We start from the raw sequence: 20033 nt of genomic DNA on the forward strand, positions 1-20033 counted from the left end.
ACTCCTTTCCCAATTTTGAACCAATCAGTTGTTCCATGTCTGGTTCTTACTGTTGCTTCTTGACCCTCGTACAGGTTTCTCAGGAGACAGGTAAGGTGGTCTGGTACTCCCATCACTTTAAGAATTTGCCACAGTTTGTTGTGATCCACACAATCAAAGGCTTTAGCGTAGTCAATGAAGCAGAAATAGACGTTTTTCTGGAATTCTCTTGCTTTCTCCATGATGCAGCGAATGTTGGCGATTTGATCTCTAGTTCCTCTGCCTCTTCTAAACCCAGCTTGTACTTCCGGTAGTTCTCGGTTCGCATACTGCTGAAGCCTAGCTTGTAGCTTTGCAGCAATCTTCTCAAAATAGATCAGGATTCAGCAATGCAGGAACAACTTCAACAGCCCTTTATACAATATAAAAGAACATAAACAAGGAACTCATAGTGGTTGGGAAAAAAATCATAACCACTTAAAATTTCAAAAGGAAACCTCCCTACTAACCTGTGTCAAGGCTTCAGGGTCTTACAGGGAGGAGAAAGCAAGCTTCTTCCACACTGCAATTTTTGGTAACCGCGTATGGTGGCCACTCCCTATCTCAGTCCTTTTCTGAACATGTGCAGGATAATCCCCCAGAATTCTTAGAGAAAAATATACCAGTGGGTTACCCCTGCATACCATCCTGAGAGGCCATGACAATCCTTGGCTGGGCCTATATGATTGGACCAGTTATCAAGGGCAACTGTTCAGTTAAATTGTTATGCTCCTCTTACAAATCAAAGAAGGTTGCTCTGTGTTTCCGTAAGTTATAATAAATAGCTGTTGAGTTTGAAGATATTTGGGCTGAATCCACACATAGCAGTTATACTGTTATCATACTGTTAACATAACTGATGGTGCCCATTGGTGTCATGTGTACCAATAGTTATGATAATGGTATAACTGCTATGTGTAGATTCAGCCTTGGTGTGTGTTACTGTTTCTTATATACTAAATTGTGGTGACAAGGATGGGATTGTTTGATGCTGGGAAACAAATCTGAGACTATACCACAATTTTTTTCTCTTCTCCATATTGCGTCTGTGGGAAAAGGAAAAGGAAAATGGCTGCATTGGGCCACATTGAAGGATCTGATGTGAGTCCACCAACATCTTGGGATTATATGCAGAAAGAGAATCTATCCGGAAGCTAATAAAACTGAAGGTGCAGAACAGAAGTCTGTAATGCTGTTGACACTGAGGCCTTCTGGGCTTGCCTCTTAAAGAGGGAGTATACAACAAGAAGAAAAGTCAAAGACTACATGGAATGGGAGGAGGTTGAGGAAGGATTTGAAGGAAGGAAGAGAAGGCACTAGTACGAGTTCAGAGAGAGAGTTTTACTCATAGGAGGCAGCAAGGGATAATAGGTGGAGGAATTTAAGGGAGCTGGGAACATTTTGTCAGCTGGGGATGGTAGAGCTGGAGAAATGGAGGTCATGGGTGGGGATGTAATGAGAAACTGGGCCAAAAGGCAGAGGAAGGGCTGGACAACAGTGAAGGGATCTGAGGAGGGGCATCACATTGTTTGAACAATGGGAGAAGTGTATAGTTTTGACAGTTTTAGATAGAGGTTGCAGGGTTGGGATGTGAAAGAGTAAGGCCAAAGAAAAGATCGCAGTAGTCCAAATTGGAGATTAACAGAGCATTTAGATGAGGGAACTGAGAGGAATGGGCAGTTTTTTGTAATGTTGTACAAAGAGAAATGGCATGACTTGGCAACTGAATGAATGTGGGGAGCAAAGGAGTGAGAGAGAGAGAGAGAAATCAAAGATAAGACCAAGGATACATGCCTGTACAAGAAGGTGCATTGTGGTGATGTTGACACATATGGAGAGGGATCAAGGAGAAGAAGGCATGGGAGGAAAGATAAGTAGTTCAGACCTGGACATTTTGAGAACATAGGGTTGAAAATACATTTGCCTTCAAAACAAAAACTTACACCATAACAATTATATCATTGTTATCACTGTTATCATCCCCATCCTAAACTATCTGAGCAGCAAGTGTATGATGCTGTGCTCCACCATGTCAGCTGGGATGATTAGGTAATGAGGCATGCATCGCTTTCAGTTTCTTTCATCGCTTTCCAAAAGATTGGAATTCTTTTTTGGAAGCCACCTTGGGGGGATTCTACTTAAAAAAAAAGCATATAGAACTTTTTAATTAATTAATTCATTAACCAACCGCTGATCCATGTGGATCTAGTTTCCTTGAGGTGTCTATAGCCACACTCTGGATTTGAGACCCAGCACAACAACTGGAAGTGTTGCATGAGAGCGTGGCCAGAGAAAACCAGCCTTTTGGAGACTGGGCACTTAGTGATAGATATTTTCTTATTTTTTCCATTTAAACTTGACTTTGTTGTTTTTATGTTCTTGGTTTCTTTATTGCTCACTTTAGAATTCTAGCATCTGCCAAACAAATGTCTGTCTCGAATTTGAGATTTTATAGCCTGAAATGTTGGACTGTGCTCCCATTTCAGCAATTAGAAACCACCCTGATGTTATATTTTTATTGCATTTTAGGATGCCTATTTGAAGATGACCTCTGCAAATCTTTTGAAATCTGCATAAATGGTAAGTCTTCCAATAATTGGCACACGTTGCTGAGCAGTTTATTGTACTTTGATGCATGTGGCCATTTGAAAAATAATTTCAGTGTTTCAGGAAGTAAATCACTAATCAAGTAAGCACTTCATGTCTCAATCTCTATAACAATGATTAGCTAGTAAATTATGTTACTTCTAGGATAGAGAGGAGGAGCAGGACCCAAATACCGCCCCCCTTCTTTGTAGACCTGCTGCTGCTACTTGCATATGCTAGCAACACTCTGGCTACATAGGTAGCCTCATTGCTTTTCTAACCAGAGAAGTGGAGCATGGGTATAGTTCAATTCAATGAGATGACACAGTGTCATCTTCACTTGTGAGTCCACATGTCTCCATGCCTGCTTCTGATAAAAGTTAAATCATGGTTGCTCCCAAAACATTAGAGAAATTAAATACTCAAGCCTGATATATTTTATAAAAAGCTTTTAAACATAAATTACTTGCAGTCTAGTCATTTGTACACATAGTAATTTCTGTTATAGAGCTTTTATAATTACAATTTCTACAGCACTTACTTCACCCCACAAAAAGGTACAGAGCACACAGGCAGTCCTGCCAGAGGGACATCCAGAATATTTGTACAGAGCAAGCGACTCGACAAGTCCTCTTCTCTCTTGACAATGGGGGTTGATCCCCTTGCAGGTGCTGGATAATTCTGATGTACTCCCTTGGATCTTGGAGCTGCAAACAAATTAGCAGTATTGCGAGCGGAGATGGGTCAAAGAAGAGTCAGACAATAAGGCTGGGGTTGAAAACTGGGCCACATTTATTGAAATATTCTGCAAAGGGGAACCTAGGATGGGCATCTGACTGTGCCAGTGACTAGCTGGCACTTCTCGGGCGAAAGCACACCCAGCCTGAGGGGTGGCGTCGATCTCGCTGCCCCTCCGGACTGCCCCTTCTGGGGGAGGTAGACCTTCCGGTGTCACCCCCAACCCGGTGCTGCACAACACCTGGGTGAGTGAGGAGGGTTGGTCTCCCAGGCAACCCTTATCCCCCCGCCGAGCCGCACAACCCGTTCGGGGGGCCTCAGGCGTCACCTGTCACCATAAAGTGCCTCTGCATGCACACCATCCCTAATCCCTTTCTGCTTTTGCCCGTCCTAGCCGCCATGAAAATGTGACCTATGAGAGATTGGACTGTATTCGCCTACTGGACGCATCCTAGCCCCGATAACACTGTGAAGTAGGCAAAAAGACACACAGTAAAAGGCCAATTTTAACTGTGAGCCCAAAATTCCTACATTGCTCCCAAAAGGGCAACCAGCATAAACCCACACTGCTTAAGGGAGGGCGGGAGGGAGCCGTGAGAGCTGGTTTGGAGGGGGCGCAGAGCTTAAGAGGGCTCTGCCGACTCCTCCCCTGCTTGGTGGTGCCATGGGGGGGCACCCAATAGGCAGCTGCCACCTCTTCTCACCCCACCCGCCCACAATGTCCCCCCCCTTTTGCCAGACAAGCTGGCGCCGGGGTTAGGGCACATCTCAATCAATACACTTCAGACTTCAGCCTATCTCCATTCTGTGGAAGTCTCTCTACTGCTACTGACTAGGCTGATTTGAAAAGTTTGCGCAATATGAAAGCAGTTTATGTACTGCACACGCTCCATGACCTCTTTGCTCCCTGGTGCAGACTGGTGGAGTCATTTCTCAAAACTACAGGTACAGTTTTATAAGAAAATAAATGGATAACTAGATACCAGAAAGGAACAGTAACATGGGTTCTTCTAGCATACTTATTTTTCAGGAAAACAAGTCAGGAAAACCCAAACAAGCACACAGTATAGGGAGTGAAACAATCTGTATTTTTCTGGCAGTTTCCTTCTCTTCTAGCAAACTGTGTTTCCTTACTGTTTTATCTGGGACTAAAAGGCTTCTTCTCCTTCATGGATCACTGCCTTGTTGTGGCAAAAGGGCTTGTGTAACTCAGTGAAGCCATAAGCTATGCCATGCAGGGCCACCCAAGACGGATAGGTCATGGCAGAGAGTTCTGACAAAATGTGGTCCACTGGAGAAGGAAATGGCAACCCACTCCAGTATTCTTGCCAAGAAAACCCCATGGAACATATCACAAGGCTAAAAGATATGACGCCGGAAGATGAGCCCCCAGGTCGGAAGGTGTCCAATATACCACTGGGGAAGAGCAGAGGGAATTTCCAAGTAGCACCAGAAGGAGTGAAGCGGCTGGGCCAAAGCCGAAAGGACACTCAGCTGTGGATGTGTCTGGTGGTGAAAAGAAAATCCGATGCTGTAAAGAACAATATTGTTTAGGAACCTGGAATGTAAGATCAATGAATGTGAGCTGGAGGTGATCAAACATGAGATGGCAAGATTGAACATCAACATCTTGGGAATCAGCGAACTAAAATGGACAAGCATGGGTGAATTTAATTCAGGTGACCATTATACCTACTACTGTGGGCAAGAATCCCTTAGAAGAAATGGAGTAGCACTCATAGTCAATAAAAGGGTGGGAAAAGCAGTACTGGGGTACAATCTCAAAAACGATAGAATGATCTCAGTACGAACCCAAGGCAAACCATTCAACATCACAGTAATTCAAGTCTATGCCCCAACCACTGATGCCGAAGAAGTTGAGGTTGATTGGTTCTATGAAGACCTACAACACCTTCTAGAACTAACACCAAAAAAAGATGTCCTTTTCATCGTAGGGGATTGGAATGCCAAAGTAGGAAGTTGGGATAACAGGCAAGCATGGCCTTGGTGTACAAAATGAAGCAGGACAAAGGCTAATAGAGTTTTGCCATGAGAACACGCTGATCATAGCAAACACTCTTTTCCAACAGCACAAGAGACGACTCTACACATGGACATCACCAGATGGTCAATATTGAAATCAGATTGATTATGTCCTTTGCAGCCAAAGATGGAGAAGCTCTAGACAGAGTGCCTGAGGAACTATGGACGGAGGTCCGTAACATTGTTCAGGAGGCAGCAACGAAATCCATCCCAAAGAAAAAGAAATGCAAGAAAGCTAAGTGGCTGTCTGATGAGGCTTTACAAGTAGCTGAGGAAAGAAGGGAAGTGAAAAGCAAGGGAGAAAGGGGAAGATATATCCAACTGAATGAAGACAAGAAGGCCTTCTTAAATTAACAATGCAAAGAAACCGAGGAAAAGAATAGAATGGGAAAGACTAGAGATCTCTTCAAGAAAATCGGAGATCTCAGGGGAATGTTTTGTGCAAAGTCGGGCATGATAAAGGATAAAGAAGGCAGGGACCTAACAGAAGCAGATGAGATTAAGAAGAGGTGGAAAGAATACACAGAAGAACTATACAGGAAAGATCTTAATGTCCCTGATAGCCATGATAGTGCAGTCACTGAACTTGAGCCAGACATCCTCGAGAGTGAAGTCAAGTGGCCTTAGGAAGCATTAGTAACAACAAAGCTAGCGGAGATGACAAGAGCTATTTAAAATCCTAAAAGATGATGCTGTTAAAGTGCTGCACTCAATATGCCAACAAATTTGGAACACTCAGCAGTGGCCACAAGACTGGAAAAGGTCAGTTTCCATTCCAATTCCAAAGAAGGGCAATGCCAAAGAGTGTTCAGACTACTGTACAATTGCGCTCATTTCACATGCCAGCAAGGTGATGCTCAACATCCTACAAGCTAGGCTTCAGCAGTACAAGCTGGGTTTCGAAGAGGCAGAGGAGCTAGAGATCAAATCGCCAACATTCGCTGGATCATGGGAAAGAAAAAGAATTCCAGAAAAGCATCTATTTCTGCTTCATTGACTACTCTGAAGCCTTTGATTGTGTGGATCACAACAAACTCTGGCAAATTCTTAAAGAGATGGGAGTACCAGACCACCTTACCTGTCTCCTGAGAAACCTGTATGAGGGTCAAGAAGCAACAGTAAGAACCGGACATGGAACAACCGATTGGTTCAAAATTGGGAAAGGAGTATGACAAGGCTGCAGATGGTCGCCCTGCTTATTTAACTTATATGCAGAGTACATCATGAGAAACGCTGGGTTGGATAAATCACAGGTCGGAATTAAGATTGCTGGAAGAATTATCAACAACCTCAGATACGCAGACGATACCACCCTAATTGCAGAAAGCAAAGAGGATCTAAAGAGCCTGTTGTTGAGGGTGAAAGAGGAGAGTGCAAAAGCTGGTTTGAAACGCAACATTAAAAAAACTAAGTTCATGGCATCTGGCCCCATCACTTCCTGGCATATAGAAGGGGAAGAAATGGAAGCAGTGACAGATTTTATTTTCTTGGGCTCCCAGATCACCGCAGACGGTGACTGTAGCCATGAAATTAAAAGACGCTTGCTCCTTGGGAGGAAAGCTAAGGCTGAGCGCCGAAGAATTGATGCTTTCGAACTGTGGTGCTGGAGAAGACTCTTACGAGTCCCCTGGACTGCATGGGGGTCAAATCAGTCAATCCTAAAGGAAATCAACCCTGAGTGTTCATTGGAAGGACAGATACTGAAACTGAAGCTCCAATATTTTGGCCACCTAATGCGAAGAGAAAACTCCCTGGAAAAGACCCTGATGCTGGGAAAGATTGAAGGCAAAAGGAGAAGGGGACGGCAGAGGATGAGATGGCTAGATAGCATCATCGATGCAATGAATATGAACTTGAGCATGCTCCGGGAGAGAGCGGAGGACAGGAAGGCCTGGCATGCTATGGTCCATGGGGTCACGAAGAGTTGGACATGACTGAACGACTGAACAACAACAACAAAAAGGCTTCTTGGGCCATTAGTTGCCTATTGCAGTTGTGGAGACTGAAGAAAAATCTTATGGGACGATGTCTCTGGAGTGGGACCAATTCAACTCAAAGAAGAACATGGGCTGCTATAGAAGTGGGCTTTTTAGTCTAGCAGACATATGCATAAAACCTTCTCCCTTCAACTTCCCATGGCTGGAATATGGAATTACCCAAATTAAATTAGGCTTTAACTGTCATGGCTACCGGATGGTACGTTTAATTATATTTCTCATTAGATGAAGTTAGTAAAACTAAATTATAATGGATCACCTTTCAGTATTTTCAAATTAGAAGTGTCATTACTCAGTTACCAGGTCTGGTAATCCCAGGCAATGTACAGTATTTTCGGAAAGAATGATGAAAGGAAACAAGGAGGATTTGTCAAAATATAATTTATTACAAAGAAATTCAGAGCAGGTTCCAGTTTTCTTAAAGAAATGGGCAAAAGGGTTGCATTGGTAATTGAAATCCATTTGGAAAGTGATGAAAGAAATTTTATGAAGTTAACATCATGGACAGTTATTATAAGATTATTACACAATGATATTTACCCCTTGGATGTTAAAAAAATGTTTAACTGTGAAACTGGTAAATGTTGGGGAGGCATGTTAGAGGTGGACCCAAATGAGTGTGTGAGGTCCATGAAAGACTGGAACTAACTGAAACTTAATTCAGTCAAGACAGAAGTCTTGTTGGTTGGTGTGGAAGAGGTGATCTAGGTTTAGGCCTTAAACCTATGTTGGCTAGTATTTCATTCCCACTTAAGAATCAAGTTTGGAGGTGTTCCTGGATCCAGTCCTTCCTCTGGGTGTTCAGATGGTGATGGTAGCCAGGAGTGGTTTTTTCTAATTTAGGATGGTACACTAGCTCCTCTTTCCTGGAGAGGTCCAATTTACCCACAGTTAAATTGGTGATGTCCATATTGGATTAAATTAACATATGCCATATAAAAAGGTAAAGGTGTCCCCAACCAGTTGTGTCTGACTGCAGTGCTTATCCCCGTTTCTAAGCCGAAGAGCCAGCGCTGTCCGAAGACGCTTCCATGGTCATGTGGCCGGCATGACTGAACACTGAGGTGCACGGAACGCTGTTACCTTTCCTGCCGAGGTGGTACCTATTTATCTGCTTGTAATTTCTTGCTTTCGAACTGCGAGGTTGGCAGAAGTTGGGACTGAAGACGGGAGCTCACTCCGTCACGCAGCACTCGGGTTTTGAACTGCTGACCTGCTGACCTTCCAGTCTGTAGTTCAGCGTCTTAACCACTAAGCCACCGCGGCCCCAACATATGCCATATAGGGCTACCTTTTAAGATAGGGTTACCTTTGGAAACTTTGGTTGGTCCACAGCATAGTAGTGAGGGCCCTTATTGGGACCCATTGCATAGAGCATATTATTCCAATATTTTACCACATTTGTTGGCTTCCAGTTTATTTCTGGGACCAATTTAAAGTGCCGATACTGACCTGTAAGGTATTCAGTGGCCAAGAATTTGTAGAACTGTCTCTTCAATCGAAGTCTATTTTAGCACTCAGTGGGCCAGTTTGCATGGCACAACAGCCCATCATGGGTTATTTAAACCCTGATGAGCCATAGTGTGTGCTGGCTGCCATTTTGAATATGCAACCCCCAGTTGGGAGGTTGCCATGTCATCTGAAACTGGCCATTGGTGGTTATGCAAGGGTTAAACAATCTTCACATAAACCCCGATGGCCAGGTTCCACACAACAACTCCCAGTTGGGGGTTACATATTCAAATTGCACCAGGCATGTGGCTCACCGTGGCATTAATAACCCATAGTGAGTCCCCGTGTGTCGTCTCAGCCGGGTAAGATTGTCATCGGAAGCTTTACTCCACCTTCCTCTATCCTCTGAAAGAGCCTTTATTGTGATTGCCTCCAGGCTAGGGAATTTCCAGGCTATAGAATATGTTCCTCCCTCTGGTTGGTAGAGACCTTCCTATTCTGAAAGATGTTGGGGAATATGGCAGTATGTCTGCTGCTATCTGTACATTTAATTTGAATGCTGGCTACTTATTGTTTTGCTGTTGTGTTTTTATTGTCATTGTTAATTTTAGAATTTATTTCAGAATTAATTGTTTTGTTCTACATTTTGTTTTACATAAGCTATCTATTTGTCATAGATAGCTTATGATAGAAATGTGGGATAAAACTGTTTTTAATAAATGAATGAATGAATGAATACTCTAGCCAATGAGTAAATGTCTATCAGTGGAGTTGGAAGGGGGTGTGAAGTGGCGGTCAGGGCTGAAAGGGTTGGGAGAAGACTTTCTCTGCTGCACATGCTTTTTTTATTCCCCACACCCCCATTATAAAATTAGTTGCACCAGTTTTGCTAGCCAACAAAGACATTTAAATAATAGTTTCAGTACTACTAGACTTCTGTGGTTGTGGTGTTGGGCACTGGCTACCAAAAGGATTATGTTGTAAAAAAGAAAGAAAGAATTTAATATAGTAGCAGCTACATAACTATGTGTACTGTATTAATAATACTTTTAAAAGTGACATACATCATTGATAATCCCAATAATGCAACTATTAAAGGGTTGTCTTAATAATGGCTTCACTTTTTTAAAAAAATGTACGCATGTGGTAATTTTACAAAATTATAAGAATAATAAACTTTTTAAAAAAGAGAAAGAAAAAAGGTTGTACAATTTTAAAAAACAGTACCCCCTCCCCTATTTACACTGATGTAAAACAAATTATGAGAGAGCTTCACTCATTGCCTCATACATTTCTGTTGGGCCACATAGAGCCTCTGTGTGTGGAACAATAACGATTGCATTAGAGTGTTGATACCTTTGTCATAAAGACTATTTTTGATATTTATAATCTCATTTACATTTGCCCTGTAGCTTGTGATAGCAGTCATGCGGCATTAATTTTCTTCCATAAACTATTTTATCAGTTTCTTGAAATCTGCTGATTCAGAGTTGGTTAAACAGTGGTGTATTGTTTTATGTTTATCTTAATGACTGGAGGATTCACCAAATGCGATCTCTCAGGATGTTGTTATCCTGGGTTTTTCATTTACAGATTGATTTCATGCCCTTCATGCCACTAACAGAAAACTGACTGATGTTGTTAGCCTGAAAAATGATGTTCCTTAGTAAAATATATGAATAAACAGTTTTTAATGTGGGGGCAGGAATGGAAGGAAGAAGAAAAAGCTTGAGTGTATTGATGCAAGAGATTACTCAAGACAGTAAAGCCTGTCTGTCTTAGCTGCAATAGCAGAAGGCCAATATGCCAGTGATTGCATTTCACTTAACCTGCCACTGACCTGGTTTGCACAACACGACAACCCACCATGGGTGATCACATCTTGAAATCTGCATATCTTTACCTATCCCTGTCACTGCTCTTTACTGATCCCTGTCACTGCCCATATGTATATCTGACAGCTAACAACAGAGACCAGCAGAGGGCTGAGACAAGCATGAAGTGGCGGGGTGGCGGGGGGAGCTGAAAGCGGCTGGTGACTGAAGGAGGAGTTTTTCGGGTGGATGTAGTTGGAAGTATGTGAAGCAGTCTTTTTTAAAAAGGTGTTTGCTAGCAAGGCAACTGCTGAAGTGGAGGATAAAATTGACAAGGACATTGACAAGGGGGCTATCGGTGTACCAGGCTAAACAGCAGACAGGCAGGCTTGCAGACTTATGCAAGACCCTGAAAAAAAAGTTTTCAAATGCATTACTGCTTTCATAGGGGATCAAAAAATTAATTCCATTTGGCAATCTGGCAATACTTTCCCTCAGTAGCTGACACCCCCGGCAGACCAATTGCAGAAAGACTGCTGATGTAGGGACTGAAGAAACAAGGAGTTCAGCTGCAAAGGCACCTAAGATACCTGCTGGGAGCCAGGGGTAAGCCACGGAAAGCCACAGAATGCCATGGAAAGCCACAGAATCATCAGCTGGGTTAGCAAGCGAACAATCAACTCATGGTGGCTTATTCTCAGTGCGCCTTAGTGTGACATTTGAACTCGCCCACTGTGTTAGAATTTCTGCTTGGATCAAATTGGTGTCATACTGAGGAGCCATCTATCTGGAACACCTGACAGTGTTATGCTGTGAAGGGAGAAGGAAGGGAGGGAGATTATCAATGAAGATAATTCCTATGTTCCTGTACAACAGACTTATAGTAAGGTTCTATTACATTCTTTAATTTGGATAGAAAAGAATAAAAGCCTATGATGTTATGGGGAAAAGTAATTTTATCATAAGTTCTTTATTTTGAACTTATGCCAGACTTCAATAAAGATGGCTCCAGTCATTTCTCATTAGCATCCAGTGATTAAATACAATAATCCCGAACAGCACTTAGGAAATTTTGATTTATGGAAAAAAATATGATTGACTTTATAATAATGGAAATAATTACATTATATAATTATATTATTATTGTAGAAATTGTAAAAATTATGGAACAAGAGTTATACCCTTTCCACCACATTCAAAAACAGGAAATATAATATACAAAAATTTATAAACGTGCAATTAAAATATGACCCAATGGTGTGTCTCCTAAATTTTATATAACATGATGGGCTGAAATCATGTTAATTGTTATTAATTGTTATTATATTTATTATATTAATTATTCAATTTATTGGTTGGGATCAGAATAAATTAAAATATTCTAGGCATTGGAAGATCATGTAGAATTATCTAAAAAGAATGGCTGTTTAAAATTAGGGATGGATGAAAGTAACTTACCTGGTCCTGCAGCTTGCTTCGCGGTGGGGGGGAGGCGCTCCATTCCTCCCCGCCGAAATTCTGGCTTGGGGGGAGGCGCCCCATCCCTCCGGCCGAAATTCTGGCTGGGGGGGAGGTGCCCCATCCCTCCGGCCACGAATCCTCCTGGCTGGCCGGGACGCAAATGGCGGCGGCCATAGCCACCACCGTTTGCATCCCGGCAGTCAGCCGTGATAGGCTATGTAAATCCTTACGTAGCCTATCACGGCTGACTTTGGGAAAAAAAAAAGCGCGTACGGAAATGGCGGCGGCCATGGGCGCCACCATTTGCATTCCTTATTTGGGCACGTGTAGTCTACGTAAACATTTACGTAGACTACGGCGAAATTAAGGGGAACGCTATTTGCGTACGCACGTGTTTTTTCCCCCCCAAAGTCAGCCGTGATAGGCTAAGTAAGGATTTATGTAGCCTATCACGGTGTTTTTTGAAAATCTAGCCGTGATAGGCTACGTAAATCTTTACGTAGCCTATCACGTTTGCTTGTGTGTGTGTGTTTTTTTACTGGGAAATGGCGGTGGCGGCAGCCGGTCGAAAGACCGGCCGCCGCCGCCGGCGGGAGCCGCCAGCGCCAGGGACATTCGGCAAAGGTAAGTCCCATTCCGGGGGTGGCGGGGTGGTGGTGGACCGTTTCTCCACCAATTTCGGGGGGCTGAATGCATTGGCATTCGGCCTCCTGGAGATTCGTGGAGAAATACTCCGACATCCCTATGTAGGGATGTCGGAGAATTTCTCCACGAATCTCCAGGAGGCCGAATGCCAACGCATTCGGCCCCCCAAAATTGGTGGAGAAATTCTCTGACACCCCCCCGCCCCCCCATGATGGGACTTACCTTGTGCGAATGTCCCTTGCGGCGGTGGGTCCTGGCGGCAGTTCGGTGGTGGTGTGGTGGCGGCGGCAGCAGCCGCGGCCGGTCTTCTGACCGGCTGCCACCACCACCATTTCCAAGTGAAAAAAAAAAACGTGATAGGCTATGTAAAGATTTACGTAGCCTATCATGGCTAGATTTTCAAAAAACACCGTGATAGGCTACGTAAATCTTTACGTAGCCTATCACGGCTGACTTTGGGGGAAAAAAAAAAGCGCGAATGCAAATGGCGGCGCCCATGGGCGCCGTCATTTGCTTTCCTTATTTTGGCATGGGTAGTCTGCGTAAAGATTTACGTAGACTACGGCGAAAATAAGGGCAAAGCAAATAGCGTTGCCCTTATTTTCACCGTAGTCTACGTAAATGTTTACGTAGACTACACGTGCCCAAATAAGGAACGCAAATGGCGGCGCCCATGGGCACTGCCATTTGCGTACGCGCGTGTATTTTTCCCCCCAAAGTCAGCCGTGATAGGCTAAGTAAGGATTTATGTAGGCTATCACAGTGTTTTTTGAAAATCTAGCCATGATAGGCTACGTAAATCTTTACGTAGCCTATCACGTTTGCTTGTGTGTGTGTGTTTTTTTTACTGGGAAATGGCGGTGGTGGCAGCCGGTCGAAAGACCGGCCGCCGCGCCGCCGAACTGCCGCCGGGAGCCGCCAGCGCCAGGGACATTCGGCAAAGGTAAGTCCCATTCCGGGGGTTTGGGGGGGTGGCGGACCGTTTCTCCACCAATTTTGGGGGGCCGAATGCATTGGCATTCGGCCTCCCGGAGATTCGTGGAGAAATTCTCCAACATCCCTATGTAGGGATGTCGGAGAATTTCTCCACAAATCTCCAGGAGGCCGAATGCCAACGCATTCGGCCCCCCAAAATTGGTGGAGAAATTCTCTGACACCCCCTGCCCCCCCAGGATGGGACTTACCTTGTGCGAATGTCCCTCGCGGCGGCGGGTCCTGGCGGCAGTTCGGCGGTGGCGTGGCGGCGGCGGCGACAGCAGCGGCCGGTCTTCCGACTGGCTGCCACCGCCGCCATTTCCAAGTGAAAAAAAAACACAACGTGATAGGCTACGTAAAGATTTATGTAGCCTATCACGGCTAGATTTTCAAAAAACACCGTGATAGGCTAAATAAATCTTTATGTAGCCTATCACGGCTGATTTTTTGGGGAAAAAAAAGCGCGAATGCAAATGGCGGCGCCCATGGGCGCCGCCATTTGCTTTCCTTATTTTGGCACGAGTAGTCTGCGTAAAGATTTACGTAGACTACGGCGAAAATAAGGGCAACGCAAATAGCGTTGCCCTTATTTTCACCGTAGTCTACGTAAATCTTTACGTAGACTACCCGTGCCCAAATAAGGAACGCAAATGGCGGCGCCCATGGGCACCGTTATTTGTGTACGCGCTTTTTTTTTTCCCCAAAGTCAGCCGTGATAGGCTACATAAAGATTTACGTACCCTATCACGGTGTTTTTTGAAAATCTAGCCATGATAGGCTACGTAAATCTTTACGTAGCCTATCATGTTTTTTTTTTTTTACCTTCCCGGCAGAAGAACTTTCATGGCCAGAGAGGCGGGGCGCTCCCCCCCGGCCAGAATTTCGGCGGGGAGGGGTGGGTTGCCTCCCCCCCGGCCAGAATTTTGGCGGGGAGGGACGGGGCGCCTCCCCACCTGCCAAGAATTTCGGGGGGAGAGATGGAGCACCTCCTCCCCACTGCGAAGCAAACTGCGGGACCAGGTAAGGGACTTTCGTCCATCCCTACTTCCAGGGGCAAGCCCCCAAATTATCAGAAACACTTGTTTCTGGGACGGGGTAGGTCAGCGGAGCTTCCTTATATAAGCTGTGCCAACCTGCTCCATTCCAGAAATGAGAATGTTCATTTCAGTTTACCCCCAGAAGCACTAAATCTCCATTGCACAAGTGATTGGGTTGCTTGTGTAATGGAAATGGCGGGACTGGCCACTTGTGGGTGGTCACCATTGGATATTTTCCATAGAAAATAAGAATTATTTTTAAAATTGTTGAAACTTATGAACTGTTGATTGAGAGTAAACTAATTTTCCTCTGGTAATTTCTACATTTACTGTTTTTGTTGCTGTTAATTTCATATCCTACCATTTAGAAGCCATTCTGTCTATCCTTTCTCTCAAGTGAGTATTTGTAATGCTAGGAGTTTTTATGTAGGGAGAGTACAGTTGCTGAAAATCTTCCTTATAAGGTGAATCATGACATGGATTGTATAGATGAGAACCAAAATAAGAGACTCTTAGCATAGTCAAACTTCTTTCAGAAGCAGACCTCAGTGCAGTTATTAAATCATAATTTGTAGTGATTTATTACATATGAAGAAAATAAAACACGTGACAGTCTACTCGCAAGATAGCAAGCACAACCAGATGCAACCAGAATTGTGAGGTGAGTCCCAGTACCAGTGAGTCTCAAATCAGTGTTACTTCTCATAGGTTAAACACCCTCTGTATTCCTTCAGGAATAACTTTCTGGGCATGTCTAATCAGACTTTACCCTTCTCTCCCTCCCCTGGTTGTGTTTGCATGACTAGTTTACCAATTATGTACTTCTGGATGGATAATCAAGCACGGAAATAATTGTATTTGATTTTTCCAATCCATTTTGTTGGCATGGTATCAGTAGGTGTACATTTTTCATAATTAATGACAGCCTGATTCTGTGAAAAAGTAGCTTGAGCCATGCTAGCCTTATCAGATATATCTATGAGCCCTATCAAGTATACCTTTGGTTACCCACAAGGAGTCCCACACTACTCTACCTCAGACCAACTGAGCCTAGCATTCTTATCCCAGTCATGGCATGCAAATTTCTGACATCCACTCATGACAATTTTTGGCAGCTGCAAATTGCCTACTGAGTTACTATTGGTTATGAATTTTCTACAGAGAAATGAAGCTGAGGTAGTCCCAAATGTTCTCAGCTTGGCTAGATGAAAGGTAAATTTTTCCACTGGCTTTAAAAATTCCTACTTTGTTTCTCTTTATATGTTCTGCTGACTCACTATAGTAAATAGTTCTATTCCAATATGAAGTTCCATACAAATTATATAATCTGGAAGTATGCATGAGCTTATGATAGTGTTAGCAATGCCACTGCAAGCTTTGTATCTGAAACCATGACAATGACATTAAGCATTAGTTAAACAAAATCTGTTCTTGCATGCCTTGCAGTGTGTATCTTGTTTTCTGGTATAAGGTGTTGGCATAATTTCAGTCTATGAATTTTGAAGGAATTTAATTAAATGGACAGAGAGCCTATGTGGTCTGGTAGATACAGGGCTAGACCTGGATGTAGGAGATCTGGGTTCAAATCTTTCCCAAGGAGTGAACTCTCAGACTATACCCATCAAACAAATGATCAACAATGACCCATTTCACAGGTCAGTAGTAGAAGATACATAAGAAACAATTAAGGGCACAATCCTATGGATGTTTAGACAAAAATAATAATAATACAACTCAAAGCCTTCTCCATCCACCACTACTGATTTACTGAGTGATTGTATTTGGTACTCACTAACTATGAATGGTTTACAAAGCTTTAAAATTAACAAAATACAATCAAATAAACTAAACACAATCCACATATTATCTAAAAACAACATAGAAATAGCATAAAATCAACTCTTGTGTGAAATGCGTCCCAGGAAAATAGTATAGATGACTGAAAATATTTTATTTAATCAAATTTAGACTTTCATATTCTGTTGTTCAGCAAATGTTGAGTTGCCTATAATAAATGGCTAACTGAAACTGAGCAACAAGCCAGAGATAATAGACTTAAATCTTCAACCACTAAAGGGGAAATTTATCGCACTCTGAAGTCAGTCAGATTATATTCAGTGGGGCTTACTTTGAGGTAAGTGTGTATAAGAGCAGTGGAGGCTGGTGGCTCCGATACTGGTGGATATCAGGTTCAGCCCCTAGGATAGCTCCTTCACAAAGTAGCTGCAGGCAGGGAAGGGACAGGAGAGTAAACTCTGACTAGACATGCCCAGAAAGGTATGCTTGAAGGAATCAAAGGGCATTTAACCTATGGACAGTGACACTGATTTTAGACTCACCTCAAAATTGGATAGGACTTGGATAGGACTTAGAGTTCTGTCTGGTTCTGACTGAAACCCAGAATGGATGCACAACCCCACCAAAATTGTAGCCACCAGCCTCCACTGCATAAGATTGCAGTCCAAGATGGTAGGCATCTCAGGTGAACAGGAAGAAGTCAAAGAAGATGTTAATACTTTAACATAAGATAGAAATGGAAATTAGATGAATATGAATAAAATGTAAGGGTTATAATGATCTATATTAACACATTAAGGTGCAATCCTATGCATGTTTAGAGAGAAAAAGGCCCTACAGCTCCCAGCATTCCCCAGCCAACATGTGCCCTGATTCAGCTTTGTAAATCCACAAAAGTTACTAGCCAATCAACATATTTACTGGTTCACCTACCATGTTTATATAAGTAGTGTGTGGTACATTGATAGCTGGAACAGAAAATGTAAAAAGAACCAACTCTTTCCCCCTCCCCCGTTGCCCCGCTTGCAAAAACTTTTGTGGGTGGTCACCTGGAGGTGATTCTTACAGTGCAATCCATTATGTGTCTGTTCAGAAATAAGCCTTACTGAGTTCAATTGGACATCCTGCCATGTAAGTGAGTATAGGATTGCAGCCAAACCAGTCAAATGGCCACTTACAAGTCTAGATTTGTAAGCAAAATTACAACACGTCCTGCCAACTAAATCTAATATAGCATTATCCATTTTGAAAGGGACTGGACTGAGAGTGCCACTGCCCCTTTCAGTGACATATCCCACCAATTACAAAAGCCTGTTTATTTTTTCCCAGTTATGCTCAAAAATCAAAAGGATTAGAAAAAAATCCTTGGCCCTGAAAGTACTATATCATGGCCGTGCATGGTAGGAGCTGCATGCAGACCTGGGCTGGCAGGGCTGCCCACATGCAGGCCATGGCTGGCTACATGTGCACAGTACCTATTGGATACTACCCTAGGAATGGATGACAATTTTTTTCCAGTTTGGTTTTGATAAGAATTTACCAAAATTTACAAAGTTCTCCATATTTGGAACAAAAAGAATTTGAGGTTTTAAAAAACCAAATGTGGGACAAAACAAAGCTGACAGATTTATCCATCCAGGCCCAGGGCTTTGAGTGCTTTGCTTGTGAAAGCCTTCATTTGAATCCTTGTGTATTCAACCATGTTATTGCTGAATTAGGTTGCCACCTCTTTTTTCTGACAGGCATGTCATTGTTTACAGTTGTATGGCAGGCAGGTACATCATGGTAATCTTCAAGCTTGGAATAGTTGTACCTTTTGTATCTGACTGATGCAGAGGGGTGACAACTTCTTTTCGGTTCATTTTTATAAGAATTTACCAAATTTCACAAAGTTCATATATGGGAGAGAAAGAATATGAGATTTAAAAAATCTGAATGTGGGAGAAAGAGAAACTAGTGGGCTCATGCATCCCTATTCTAGACACAATTCAAAGTGTTGCAGAACACAATTAAAAGCCCTCAGGGAATCCTATGGCCCCTAGGCAGCATCTGAGGAGCCATAGGATTGTTCAGAGTCTCCCCCTTGAGGTTGGAGACAGCATTCTGACTTCAGAAGGGGGAGTTGAAGATCTGATCCCTCTCCCTCACCCCCTTGCATCCTGAATGGAAAGAACCACACTGGCTGCTCTCAAGGATCATAAACGTGACCTTGGAGAGGGGAAAAAGGGGGCATTTCAGTGGGTGGGGAGGAGACTGGAGAGGCCAGGATATGAGCTATTCTGAGGACTCTCCAGCCTCCTTCCCTTCCCCTTCAAAGCACCCCAGCTAGACAGGCAAAAAAGCCCATCTAGTGAAAAATGCAGGGCGGGAGGACAGGGAGGTGAAGATTGCCTCTGCCGATCCTCCTCCCCTGCATAGGATGATCGTATGCCTCCATGTTTGGGAGACTGAGGGTGCAATCAATAAGACTGTGCTCTAAATGGCTTCAGTCCAGGATGCGTGAAGAATTGCCTCTTCCAAAACCAATCTGCCTGCTCCCTACAATCTGTGTCCTACCTAGGGTAGAGGTATGGTTGTGATGACAAAAAATAGGACCTTCTCAGCAGCTGTACTAATATTGTAGAACACTCTTGTACTGAGCCCTCCTCTCTGGATGTTTTTCACCAGTTGAACTGTTGAAGGCATTTTTATTCCAGCAGACTCTTGCCTGCTAAGTGTTTATTTTGTTTAATGATTATTTTACCTATGGTCTCTGCCTCTGAATTTTTATTGCCTCTGATTTTTTATTATATTTTTAATTGAATATATCATTTCATATTGCATTTTGGTTTTAAAATGTGAGCTGCTCTGAGTGGTGCATGGGAACTAGAAGGGCGGGACATAAATTTCTATATGAATGAATGAATGAATGAATAAATAAATCTGCATCTATTTAGAGTTGATTAAAATGCCACAAGTGAGAGAAAATTCAGTGACTTTGCTGCTATAAGTCATAGAGCAATGTTTGCTTTAAAGCAAAGTACGTACATACATAACCTGGGTGAAACTTCACTGATCATTTGGGAGAAAATTCACAGCTGGCAAATAGGCAAGAAATATTTACTCTGAAATTGCTCTTTTTCACACATGTCCTAAAATGCATTTTCTGCACTTCTCAGCAATGTTATTTTGCTGCAAAATTACAGAACTTGAGGGTCAGTGATCTGCCACTTTAGATAGAGGGTTTCATGTTTACTCATCTGCTGCTTCTTTTAATAAACACATTCCTTTCTGAAAGAGAAATAGATATATACAGTATCTGGAGAACGTAAAATTAAAACGATTAATTCTGCAATAAATGTCTGCATGAAGTAATGGTTATCAATCTAGCATCAAATGGAAACATTGTCTTGGGAGCGGTTGTGGTGTCAATGCTGCTCAGCTTGCTTTGCAGTTCTCAGTATCTGTTCAGATACCTTTGCTCACCAAGA

General features: G+C 43.0%; 1 protein-coding gene across 2 annotated transcripts in view; it reads left to right on the plus strand.

The window, feature by feature from the left end:
- PTPRN2 (protein tyrosine phosphatase receptor type N2) overlaps positions 1–20033 on the plus strand; it is a 1142627-nt gene that overhangs the window by 82441 nt on the left and 1040153 nt on the right. For both annotated transcript variants that reach the window (XM_084859285.1, XM_084859286.1), the window contains exon 2: positions 2548–2598. In XM_084859285.1, coding sequence (XP_084715411.1) covers positions 2548–2598 — 51 coding nt within the window. The remainder of the gene's footprint in view (positions 1–2547; positions 2599–20033) is intronic.

Source organism: Heloderma suspectum, chromosome 5 (genome assembly GCF_057233095.1).
Source record: "Heloderma suspectum isolate Gila_16-S chromosome 5, 16-S_ref, whole genome shotgun sequence".
Classification (NCBI taxonomy): domain Eukaryota; kingdom Metazoa; phylum Chordata; class Lepidosauria; order Squamata; family Helodermatidae; genus Heloderma; species Heloderma suspectum.